General features: G+C 41.0%; 1 protein-coding gene across 1 annotated transcript in view; it reads left to right on the forward strand.

Moving 5' to 3' along the window:
- Window positions 1–13,824, forward strand: part of LHCGR (luteinizing hormone/choriogonadotropin receptor) — a 59,027-nt gene that overhangs the window by 25,437 nt on the left and 19,766 nt on the right. The window contains exons 4-6 of the mRNA XM_059660741.1: window positions 2,350–2,424; window positions 4,449–4,523; window positions 4,612–4,689. Of these exons, the coding sequence (XP_059516724.1) occupies window positions 2,350–2,424; window positions 4,449–4,523; window positions 4,612–4,689 (228 nt within the window). The remainder of the gene's footprint in view (window positions 1–2,349; window positions 2,425–4,448; window positions 4,524–4,611; window positions 4,690–13,824) is intronic.

Genomic DNA, 13,824 nt, shown 5'->3' on the forward strand with positions numbered 1-13,824 from the left:
ACTGACTTGCCTGATGTCACACAGCAAGTTAACTAAGACTATAAGTCAGGTCATGTGACTCTGAAACTGGGTCTGTTACTGCTGTTTTGTTTGGCCCAAACCTGAATGTCTATAAAATTCACCTGCATAGGAGTTTCTAAAGTTAAGGAAAGGGGAAATATGTTGGCAACAGTTTTTAAGCACTTATGCTTGGCACTTATTTTTTCTAGGTTGTGTCATTAAATCCTCACAACCACCCTGTAAAATGGAGTAACTACCCCTTGTGTTCAGGGGAAGGAATGGAGCCTCAGGGAGGTCGGACACTTGACCAATGTAGTGCCTCAGACAATGGCAGGTTTGGGATTCAACCTCAGCCTGTCTTTCTTCAAAGATTGTGCATGTGTCACCATACCAGAAGATCTCCCTATGAATGGTCCAATTAGCAATTATCTAAAGAGAATAATTAATAAGTATGATAATGACCTGCCACATGTCCAACCAAGGGCCAAATGCTGCTGGAGTACAGAGGAGGTAAAAATACAAATCTCCCCAGGAGATGAGTGTGGCCAGGGGAGTGAGAATAACTCACCAAACAATTATGAGAAATCCACAGTAATGAGCATTTAAGTACTAAAGGTATATCTGGACTTGTCTGTGAGGTAAAATTTCTTGGGGGGCCATTACAATTATAGATGACAGTCTATAGACCTAGAAATCCGCAGTTCTAACAGACTTCCCGAGGGATGCTGATTCAGCACAGCTTATGTTGAGAACCACAAGAGCAGCTTCAGGTAAATAAAGCTTCTCACGATGCAAAGCAACATTTATCAACAGCAAGAAAAATGAAATGCTCTAAGGGAAAGTTTATGGACTTTTCCCAAGAAAGGCCCTGAGATTAGGATGCTAGCTCTGCACAGGTTCTCTTTGCTTTGTATCCCCAGCACCTAAACCACACCTGGCACATATAGGAGCCCAATTAATGTTTGATGAATGGATGGATGGATAAGTGGTCTAAGGTCAAACCACAAAAGATCCTTAAGAGATAAAATTCCCTTCCATCTCACTCACAGAATGCTTTATATAGCCCATGTTTGCTTGATTCAGTTGTAAAAACAATTACAACAAAATGTCACTGACCTTTAAATAATCAAAAGGACATAAAAGATGGAAATAGGCACCAATGGTGGGTAAATAAGGTAAAGTGGAATGAGCACTAGACTTGAAGTCAGGAAAAAACTGGGTTCATCTCCAAGTTCTGCTACTTCTCAGACAAATCATTCAATTTCCTGATTTCATCAACTATAGTAATTGTTCACATTGGTTGAAGATTTACTATGAACCAAACTTACATATTTCTTTCTTTAAAACTGCCCTATGAAGAGACAGAGCTGTAAGTGACATATCCAAGTCATACAATTAGTAAAACCAAGATGTAAAATCAAGCTGACCCTAGAGTCCATCCACCTAACCAGTGCTCTATATTTTCTCTATACAAGAGTAATCTTTCATCGAGTGGTTGTTGAATGGGTTAAGAAAACCAAAGGCATTTACTGGCCTTTTACTGGAACCAAAGTAAATGGGACCCGGCAACTAAGGCCTCTTCTCAAAGGGTCAATTTCACTGGTGGGACTAGGGAGAAGGACACTTATACCACTATAATGTATGGCTGTACTTTTACACTTTGCAAAGCTCTACCTTGTACATTGTTTCTGCATATTCTATTACTACCTCTCAACCTGTGAAGTCGGAAGAGTGCGTGTTATTATTTCAATATTACAGAAGGGATCACTAGCTCAGGGAAGTTAGGAGACTGGGCATCATCACGCAGCAAATTATCTACAGAATAAGCATAAAATCCCCCTAATCCAAGCTCCTGGACTCTGCCCTGCTGTTCCACGGACTGGGTGACCATCTGGATAATTGGTCAGTGTGGCTGCCAGCCCAGTATGAAGAGAACCAATTTACTACAAGAGAGAGAAGCTAATTTGCTCATCTCTCCTGGGAGCAGATCCTCCCATCATCACCAGTGTGCAGGCTCCATAGTAGGGCAGGACGTACTTGGCCAGGAGCCAAGGGATCAATGCTGCCTGGGGAAAAGGGGTAGAAGGAGTTGGAACAGGGGTAGGGGGTAGAACAGATTCCCAGCTATGATGCACCTGCCTTGGCAGGATGTTGAGAGCAGAGCTTCCTGGAAATAGCCACTGGCTCTCACCATGCTGCTTTCATCCCCGGGGTCTCAGGAGTGCCTCTCAAGCACTTGATTCTGTTGATGCTGTTTTCAGTCAGCATCCTCTGGTGACCATGGTCTCATGCATTCCAAACAATGCACATCTAGTAAACTGCTGCCTGTTTCCCCTTCTCTCTTTACAGACTGATCCAGAACACCAAAAATCTGGTATACATCGAGCCTGGAGCATTTATAAATCTCCCCCGGTTAAAATACCTGTGAGGAATTTTCGTTTTTAAGCAACTGGGGAGGGGAAGATGGGGATCTGGTAAAAAGCAAAACAATTCCAAGGTTGAGAAGAATTTTTTTAACCATATACTTAGAATTATTTTCATGTCCGTCTTCAGCCCTCTGATTTAATCAGCATTTCTTATCAGCCACTATGCTGGCACTTCCAAACACCTATAAGTGGTATAAGTAGTTCTCAACACTATCTCTGTCCCAAACAGCAGAGAAGACCATCACCTCTTTGCAGTGATTTTCAAAGCTGGTGGTAGGAATGGGAGCGGTGGGGGAGGTCATGACACTTTAAAAGGGTGAATCAGAATCTCTAAGGTGAGGTGGTGATGTGGAGAGAGGACAGGTGAACGTGGAAAAGGCAATTCTGATTTGACCCCTATCCCTGGTTGAGAATCACTGATCTCCTTTATCTCATTTGTTCCTTCATTCATTAAGTGAAAACATTTTAAGTATTGCCTTCAGGTAGGCACTGTGCCATATAATCTAAACCATTATTTTGTATGTCCCATTAAGTCTGATTGGTCCACTAGTTAGAATTATCAGCTGAGGTCCACCCTAGCCCTGCAGATTCATTGCCTTACCAGCAAAATCAAAATTCCTGAAATTTGATACAATCTATAAATTTATCACTGTGGATCTTCTCACATATCAATTACTTATTCACACAGAAAAATAAATCACTTAACACAGATATCCTCTCTCTCTTCTTCCTGATAAATTAAATTTCATAAAATCTCCAGAGGATGCAAAGTGTACAATGCCTACCACTTTTTAAAAAATGGAGGAGAGAGGAGGGACATCCTCTCTCTGGTGTTCAACGTCATCTGTACAGTCTTGCTTGGGGCCCTGACAGGAGCTGCTGCTGGCATTACGGTAGCTCCTTTGGCAGCGCCAATGCTGGAGGATTCCTAACTCAGGTGTTCGGCTTTTCCAAACCTTCAAGGGGTCTACAGGACACATAAGCATCTCAGCATTTACCACTTTGGAAAAACATAATAAAAATCCCAGAGCCAAGTGTGATGACTGCAGCCCCTTTTCATCCAAGAATCACTGTCTTTATTAAATAGCATTTTCACCACTCCTTTAAAAAAAAAGGGATATTCTGTCAACCCCCATACACATTGCAGTCTAAGCCCGCACTGCTGTCACCAGCCACAGACAGGGCAGGATTCAGTGTGATCTGGGGTAGCAGGTAAGGAAGAGAACCAGAGAGAGCCAAAACAGAAACCTGGCTTCCTTTCATTGTCACCAGGGTGCCAAACAGTTCATGTCAGTTGTCCAGAGTCCATGAGTGGGGACTTGAAACTCGGTTGAGTGAAATCCAGATGACTTGACTCCTCTAAAGGAATCCCGTTCTTGTGTAATAAAATATCCTTCAGTTTAACCCACCACTGAAGCCTCTCTCTTCTTTGAAGTTTAAGTGAAAGGAAGAGGAGGAGCCTTCAGTAGCTCAAATAACAAAGAGAATGTTGAATGATTTCAGTGAGATTTAAGGGAGACTTTCCTGAATCCCAGATAGCTAAATAAAGGAAAATTTGCAGTGATAAGGGATATGGATTGCTCACAAAGAGATGAATCTTTCTGGATATGAATTGCTCACATAGAGATTAATCTTTCTGAAGAGTCTTAGTTAAAACCTGTCTACAATAGAGAGCTGCTTTCTAGAACTATGAAGAGCATGGTCTAAACTAATTAGCAAAAGGAAACTGGAATGCAATGAAAAATAAACATAAATGAAAAACACCTGAAAGTTTGGTCCCAGCCCCTAGATCTCAAAATAGAAATCATTAGAGCACCTTCTCCCATAGGGTTAGGGGCTTTTAAAGTCTCACAGTCTTTGACATCTGAAAGTGTGACTGGTAAAGCCAAACACAATATTTTTAAATTTAATGTGAAAATAGTATTTGCAAAATGCCTTTCTACTGTTTTTTATCTTTATGCCATAATAACACTCCCTTTTGCTCACTCTCTGCCCACATCCCCACCTTGCCCCAAATCACAGGAGCATTTGTAACACTGGCATTCAAAAGCTTCCAGATGTTACGAAGATCTTCTCCTCTGAATTTAATTTCATTCTGTAAGTACCAGGCTGATTGCTATGCATAACAGTTTCCTATTTGCAGCTAAAATTTGGAAAGTAAATATTTCTCATTTCATTCCTCAAGGGAAATTTGTGATAACTTACACATAACCACCATACCAGGAAATGCTTTTCAAGGGATGAATAACGAATCCATAACACTGTGAGTAACTCCCAGGTTCATGTTCTTCCATACAGCCTCCTGCTATTCTCATTTCTAGTTTAAGGTGATCTCTTTCTTGTCTTATATCTTGCCCCTCACTTGCTGGTGACATTCTTTTGGATCTAAAATGCCAAAGTTGAGAGGAATTGTGTGGCATCAAATCTGGGTCATATGTTCACATCACAACCAGCCAACCCCGTCAGTTTAAAATTAATCAAATGGACCCTGAGGATTTATAGTGAAAAAATTTCCAACTGATGAAGTTGTTCATTCATCAGTGGAATGCTTTGCAGCTGCAAAGAGACAGCCTGGAGTGTTTAAAAGAGAGCACAGAAATTTCAAGTTTCATCTGAGAAGAGTTTGGAAGGATACTCTCCAAGTAGGTAGAGTATTTGATCAATGGACCATCTTTCTCTCTCTCTTTCTCTCTCTCTCTCTCTCTCTCTCTCTCTCTCTCTCTCTCTCTCTCTCTCTCTCTTCTCTCTCTCTTCTCTCTCTCTTCCTCTCTTTCTCTTTCTCTCTCTCTCCCTCTCTCTCTCTTTCTCTCTGATTTTTCACTGTCCCCTTGGGTGACTTTTGTTTCTGAAGCAACACCATCAATGCCCAATTCCCTAAATCCCTTAATATTAAATCTGAAAATAACGTCTTCTTATTTGATCATCACTCATCAGGCTACCAGGCTCAAAGGCTCTATCCCTTTCAGGCTCTTTCCTAATGTCTTGCTATTCAAAGCATAGTCCATGGGCCAGCATCTACAGTATCTTCCAAAAACTGATTAGAAATGCAAACTTTTAGGGCCATCGCAAACCTACTGACTCAGAATATACATTTTCACAAGATCCCAAGTGATTCACATGCACAATTGAGTTCAAGTGAGTATTGTACTAAAATAACACAAGTCACTCTCTTCACTGTACACCTGCCAGGTTTCCTTCACGCTGGATCCCTGCCATTGTCACATGGGGCACCTTCCTTTGACCTACCATTCAGAAGCTGCATCCTGGACACCATGTCTAATTTATATTCAATGCCCAGTGAATATTCAATTCTACTCCACACATCCATATTCCTCTCTCTCTTTCTGCTTTGGTTATAGTCCATGGCAGGATCATATTGAGGTAATAAGTGAGCTCACCCTCAAAGAAAGAGAGAGAGAGAGAGCATGGACTGGATGACCCTGAAATGAAGTAGTTGTAAAGCACGAGGAGAGGCATCTCAGGGGATTCTTGTATATCAGTGGATTCTAAAAATTGGCATCAATGGTACACTGCATTTGTATAGTATTTTTTACTTTGTGTAGGCATAATCCATAAACCAACACATATAATTATGTTATGAAATTTTGGCTAATGTAGTCCCAGCTCATTAGTGCAATCAAAAGAATACAGAGCAACAACAACAAAAAAGGTTTCAAGATAAGTAAAATTCTTTACTTGTAACTCTTGAACACCAGGAGGAAGTCTGTAGTTACTGGGAAAACCGCTCTACAATCTTTTTACCCCTCCACTTCTCTCAAATACCACAGCTCTTCCAGCTGTTTATAAAGTGTTTCTCTGTTACATGTGGATCTGGAACTATTCATCCATCATATCCCTGTCAGAAACAGGGTATTTCAGAACAAACAATGAGTGGAGGGGTACTGCATGATTAGAATTGAGGGTCTTCTGGTGTCTTTATTGAGAACACAAAAGATATATATAAGATCCATGTACTCCAGTAGCTCATAATCTCAATGGGGAAAAACCATGAAATAATAAAAAGAATACAAGCCAGTAGATAGCCACTGTGAGAGTGTGTAGTACACAGAAATGAAAAGTCTTGGAGAAATCCTCCAAGATTTTACCAGGCTGGAGAAATCAAAAGAGGCTTCAGGGCAGAGCTGAGACTTGAGTCAGACCTCATAGAAGCAACATTTGTAATATTTATATAGCACCTATTAAAAGCCTGCACAATTTTTGAGTACGTATTTTTAAATACCCATTTACTAGTAAGTTGCACAGCAACCCTTTGAGGTAGGGATTATCACTCTCATTTTTAGAGATTAAGTAATTTACCCAAGGTCAAGGTATACAACCAACAGTCTGTCTTAGAGTCATGGGCTTCATCATTATGTTGTACCACATACTGAGAGTAGGGGAACAAGGAATCCAAGTGAAAGGCAGCATGTGCAAACACAAGGCTGTGGGAGGAGGAAAATAGGATGAGGGATACTCACTGGGAGTGAACATCCTGCTTAAGGGATGGGAAAGAGGTTTAGATCAATATGTTTACATAAAAAGGAATGGAAGAAACATTTGATTGCAGAGGGTCCTGAATGCTGGGATAAGGGGCTAGAGGCTTAGAAGTAACTAAATAAAAGTAGTAAGAAGAAACCACTCAAATAAGTTGCCTTTATTCAAAGATCATAAATAGCCAAGACTCCCTTTGATTTTGACCTAAATCTAAAAATAATCAGGAACCAACAGATACTCCTCTCAGGTAAATGTACAATGATGGGAGTGGAATGAACAGGAATGAAAGAGCAGAAGAAAATAATAATTCATGGGGTTCTACAAGCTCACAAGACCAGACCTCCCCACCAAAGTAACAAAACCAAAGATTCCTTTTCACACATATTTCAGCATGTGTACACAACAGCTACATGGTATTATTTGTGGACTATTAATTTGTGTTAGTACTGATTTTAAGATGAATAGTGCCTACCAGCAGGGTGTAATTGCCCCACTTCTGAAGTTAATGAGGATTGTGGATCCATTTCTCCCAGAGAGCCCGTGGGGGCAATGTGCTCCATCCCCCGTGTCTGGAAGGGGAGAGATTAGTTATTTGTTTGGCACTTGACCTCGGCTGAATGGGCCCTACTGTAAGTGGAGGATCCTGTGGAGCACCCCCTTGGAAAAGGGTATTACTTAAAAAGGAAAGCCTGGATTTTCTCAACTATAGAGTTCAGCTCTCTAGTTAGAAAATAATGAAAGTAAGCCCTCTCTCTTCATGAGTATTTTTTGAGAATTTGCTTTTCATGGAAACCTTCCTGCCTCCCCCACCTAAATCTGTACCAACTGTGAGCTCATTTAATAAAAACAAAACACTTCACTTGATGCTGGAGAAGCTCAGTGGGGCTAATGCTAAAGCCATGCATTATACTTTTATGTGCCTTTACGGCCCTTTGGCTTTCCATTAAATCTCCTTCAGATGCCACTTTGAAATGTCCCCCCCTAGGTAAGCAGGATTTGGCTTCACCACCTCTAGAAAATATTCTAGATCACTGGTCGTGCAAGTCTCAAAAATGTGACAATCTTGATTCATATCAGAACTCCACAAAGAGAAGGAAAGGTCACAGCAACTAATTCTCTAAGACTAATTCAGAGAAAAGATGCCTGGCAAAGAATGACAAGATTTCAGGTTGCACCTGTGACAAGCCACAGACTGCTTGGCACTGAATTAGAAAGCCTGTGTTCTAGTCCTGGCTCTGCATGTAACCAGCCTTAGTCAAGTCACACCACCTCAACGTAACTCTGTCTCTGTCTTTCCAATGGGATTATTAATACCCCCTTGTATAAAGCCAGTCACACTGTATTGTCTGCACAGCACTGTCACAATTAAAAACTAACATTCAGCAAGCTAGTTGTTTAGACCACCCTTAAAACACTGTTGCATCATCTCATTTTAAATATTTTTATTTTGAAATTTTAAACTGGTAATTGGAGTCACTCTCTCTGTCTCCCCACTGACAAGTGGAACAGATAGTACTATGAACTCCCTATATACCTTACCTAGATTCAGCTACTATTTCCAGCTCGCCATGCCTACTCCATTTCTATATATGTAACTATATACAATACAGTTCCCTTTGGCCAAACCATCCAAAAAAGTTTATAGACATCATGACACCTCATATCTAAATACTTCAGCACATATCTCCCCAAAATAGGGAAATTCCACATAACTACAACTAAGAAAATCAACATGAGTTTAATGGCAGTATCCAACCTATAATCCATATTCAAATGAAAATATGTTTATAGATTTTTTAAACTTGGAATCTAATCAAAGTGTATGCATTGCATTTTTGCTATTATGTCCCTAGTCCTCCCAACATCACCTGCCACCCCATCCTGCAAAAAAACTGCCCCTCTTCCTTCCTCTGTTCTGGATGACAATGTCTGGATTCATTTGTCTATACTGTCATAACTAGATTCAGGTCAATGTTTCTGCAAGAACACAACAAAAGAGACGTTATGTCTCTCCCAATGCAAACCAGGAGGAACAGCACGTCCCACTGTCCCACTCCTTAGCCATTCGGTTAAGGTAGTGACTGATCTCTTCATTGTAAGGGTGCATATTTCCCTTTGTCATTAATAACTAAATCATGGTGGGATAATTTGAGTTTGTGTGACTATCCTGTAGCCAACAACCTTTGTCCAATGGTTTCAGCATCTGTTGATTATTCAGTTAATACATAGGAAAGTCTACCATTCCTCTACATTTGTTAGTCAGCACTCTTCTGTTAAAAAAAATAAAGAGGGTTCCTTTTTCTCCCTTTCCTTCTCTCTCTCTCTCTCTCTCTCTCTCTCTCTCTCTCTCTCTCTCTCATTCTTTCTTTTTAAGTATCACCGTGGAGTGTGGATTTTAAAAGCATTTTATTCACTATATTATAATCCATTGTTGTTATCATTTTTGGATGCCTATCACCTTTTTTTGTTACATATGATAAAGTCATGTAAGTTGACATGAACTTGGTGAGATGTGAGGAAACATAAGAACGCTAGTGCTGCCTGGCCAGCATGGTTCAGTGATTGAGTGTAAACCAGGGGTGGGCAAACTTTTTGACTCGAGGGCCACAATGGGTTCTTAAACTGGACCGGAGGGCTGGAACAAAAGCATGGATGGAGTGTTTGTGTGAACTAATATAAATTCAAAGTAAACATCATTACATAAAAGGGTACGGTCTTTTTTTTCAATAGTTTTATTCATTTCAAACGGGCCGGATACGGCCCGCGGGCCGTAGTTTGCCCACGGCTGGTGTAGACCCTTGCAGGAGGTCACAGTTTGATTCCCAGTCAGGGTACATGCTCAGGTTGTGGGCTCAATCCCCAGTAGGGGGCATGCAGGAGGCAGCCAATCAATGATTCTCTCTCATCATTGATGCTTCTATCCCTCTCTCCTTCTCCCTTCTCTCTGGAATCAATAAAAACATATTTATATATAAAAATAGAACTCCAGGTCTGCTGTAAGGCAGGAGGCATGACCAAATCAGAGAGAGGGACCCCATGCCATAGAGTCTGTGAGCCCCACATGAATGGGGGAGTTCTGATGAACATTCAAAACTAGGGTCCTGGCAGCAGACAGTAGAGACCAGTGATAATTATCCCTACAACCACTGCCAGGGAATCCAGCACACAAGTGTCTTTATGCATGAGGAATTATTCCTATATAAAAGGACTTCAGCGAATTAGCACATGGAGAAGACAGTAGCAAACTTAGGATCCCTATTCTTTGAGATGGTGTTTGTATAGTTGTTTGATAAAAATTTGTTGATAGATATACCGTCCTAGGACATATATTCTAAAATAGTATGTTTTGCCCTTCAGCAACTGGGTCTTTTGAGTCCCTGAGAGTCTGTAAACATAAGTTAAGCTTTCTTCTTTGAAATCATCCAAAACTAGGTGAGTACATGATCCAAGAGGGAACTGTAGTATAACATTAATATAACCTAAGAAATGATTTTACAGTCCAAGGAATATCTGGAGTTTGCTATAAGGCAGCATTCAGAATTAAAGTGTCATCTGTGGTTAAGTTCTAAAGTCTGAGTCTTATTTCGAATAAAAAGGTACTATTCTCTCTGTTTGATCACAAGTACTGACATTTGAATAGAGAACCTAGACAATGCTTTAAAGTAAGGTGCAGCTATCATAATAGGGGAGAGGAGGAGGAAAATTCATTTCCCAGCCTGTGACAGCATCCTCAAGGCAAAGGAAGCCTTTCTCATTTAATTCTGACACCATGATGTTTTGGAAAAAAGTTATCTGAAGTGACTCTCCAGATGTTTGAATGGGCACAAAGCATTGTGCAGGCCTGACAACATGAGGTCTCCCACTCGCATTTGTAATTTCTCCAGAGTAAGGAAGCCAGTCCTTTAATCAAAACAATGCAGTGCATTCTATTGTGTGAGTCTGGTAAGAACAGAGACAAAGAGCAGCAGTTGAAAAGGAAACAATGAGCCATGTTCTTTGCAATATTGGCACAAGCAGGACCCAGGCTATTCAAAAAAAGACATGAAAAATGTCCAATTGCAAAAATGTCAATGATGCCAACACAGGCGAAAGGTAGTTGAGGGCTTTCAGAGAGTGAGGACATTTGGGGCAGCCTAGGCCACTGAACTGACCTGCTCCACCCAGGAACAGAGAGGCCTCTACCCCAGTGGAGTTCATTTAAACAGTGGCTGCATTTCATGAAAATTCTGACCAGCACATGGAAAGGAAGACCCTTCCCTTCAGTTCTGGTAGGAGAGCTGGAGGCCACTGTTGAATATATGAATGATAGGAACAACACATTAAGTATTTACTGTGTTCCAATAAACACTCATTTCTAAGTGTTTAATATGTTTACTCTTTTAATCCTCACAATAGCCTTTGAGATCAATACTATTATTATCACCTCTATTTTCAGATTAGGAAATTGAGACACAGAGAGGTTAAGTAACTTGCCCAAAGTAATTCAGCTCATAAGCAGTAGACTTGGATTCAAGCCCAGTCAGTTGGGCTCAGGGCTTGCAGACTTAACTTAGAGCATTATAAGCCCCACCAAAAAAAACAAAATCCCAATATGTATCAAAACTAGGATCATCAAGCCAGCACCTAGCAGTGATGGGGAATGGCATCCAGACAACTGCTGGCAGCTTTGCTTTGCCAAAATCAAAGTAGGGGCTACTTCTTCTTGATCCACTACACATGTAGCTTCATCACATACAAGGCAAAGAAATCAATAAGGGGACTAGACTCTGGACTCAATTCTGACCAACAGACCATCTGGTGTGCACTATGGAAATGATGAGAACTGTATGATCCTATGACATGCCCTAGGGCCGTGGTCAGCAAACTGCGGCTCGCGAGCCACATGCGGTTCTTTGGCCCCTTGAGTGTGGCTCTTCCTAAGCCTTAGAAGTACCCTAATTAAGTTAATAACAATGTACCTACCTATATACTTTAAGTTTAAAAAATTTGGCTCTCAAAAGAAATTTCAATTGTTGTACTGTTGATATTTGGCTCTGTTGACTAATGAGTTTGCCGACCACTGCCCTAGGGCAATGGGTCCCAAAGTGGCATGCCCGGGCTCACTGGGAGAGCTTGCTATAAAAGCACATGCTCCTGGGTGCCACTACCAGAGTCTGATTCCATACGTGATTCTGATTCAGTGGATGGAAGAGAATGCTTTGATAAACACTTCAATTTCAAAAAAGTTTAGAGAAAAGACAGGTAGGATTCATTCATCTAATAGAAACTGCTATAAATAACAAGATACTGCCAAATGACAAGATACTACTAAAGAATAATATTCTAAGTGTAAAACTTTAAAAAAATCCAGTGGGCCTAAGTGCTAAGGGGGCAAAAAGGTTGTTTTTGATTTTACAAGACAACAGATATAAACCAAGCTCCTATCCCCTCAGATTCTACAATTCAAATGGAGAGGGAAAATTAATGAAAAAATGGCATCCAGTAATGGATTACAGAATATGGTTAAAAGCTAGCACATGCAGCCTTAAACTCAAAAGACTCCCAGAAGGAAGGAAGCACAGGAGAGCAGGGGAAGCCAGGGAGGCTGCGGTGGGACAGGGCCTCTGCTCGACCCAGCCTGATGACCGAGCCCCTGCTAGATAACAGACAGCATGAGAGGCCTGAGGGTTTTGTGGAATGAATTCGTATCCTCCCCTGTTCTCTTTGAACTCAATCTAATAAGAAGACTTTACGAATTATTTCATAACCACTGTATTTTCTGAATTTCAGTGTTCAAATATTATGCTTCAACGTGAGTCCCACTTCTATTTATTTATATGCTGATTTGTGTCAGGTGTGCTGGGGGCTGATAGAAACCACACACACAAAAAAATACATACATATTGCACACAAACACTACATACATATACATATACATATATATATACATATACATATACCAAGATAAAAGTGCTTTCAGGTGACAGGCACGTGGGGCAAGAGTAGGTGGAGAATATGTCTCAACTCTTGCTCACATCACATCCCTCATGTTCCTGTCATGGCTGTGCAGCTGCAGCAGCCCTGTAGAGGGAAGATAGGACCCTGCCAGACACAGGAGTTTAATTTTATGTTTTACCACAGCCCTTTCTCACCTGAGTCTTCCATCATTGCTCATGAAGAACTTACACCAATATTTCTACTTAAGCTCATTGGACTATGATTTGTAGTAAGAAATTCATCTTCCATAGACCCACTTGTTCATCCAATTCACTTAACATATACTTGCTGTATTCATCCCAGGTGCCAGCCACTGTTCTAGATGCAGAGGATTCTTCAGAGAGCAGAAGAGTTTATATTCTGCTGGGGGCGGGCGGGGGGAGGGGGGCGTAGATAATGAACAAGTATAACATAACTGTGGGTCAGACGGTGGTAAAGCAACAGAGGAAAAACAAATCAGAGAAGGGGGATAGGGAATGCTGAGATGCTGGAGGAGGGGAGGATGGTAGTTAAATAGGGCAGCCAGGAAAGGTGACCCTGCAAATCAAACATAGCCTGCTGCTAGAGGGAGAGGGGGTCATCTCAGGGAAGAAAAGTAAAACAACCAGCAAAACTGATGTGCTAGAAGGAGCCACAAAGTGTTTTCTGGTCCCATTTTTGCCTCCTGTGGGCTTTAGACAAGCCACTTCCCTCTCTGATCTTATTTCCTTCTTTGCTAAATGAAGGGGTGCCACTTGATTCTTTTCAAGTTTCCTTCTGACTCCAGCATTCCCCAGCATTGATCTGTGTTCTAAAAAGCCTCCGGTGTCTTATTCTGGACAGACATGTATGTACGTGTGCGTGTGTGTGTACGTGTATTTATATGTATATAACATACAGAAATTATGGAACAAAATTTCATAAACAACACTACCCTAATTGCATCCAT

This window comes from Myotis daubentonii, chromosome 12, assembly GCF_963259705.1.
Source record: "Myotis daubentonii chromosome 12, mMyoDau2.1, whole genome shotgun sequence".
Classification (NCBI taxonomy): Eukaryota; Metazoa; Chordata; class Mammalia; order Chiroptera; family Vespertilionidae; genus Myotis; species Myotis daubentonii.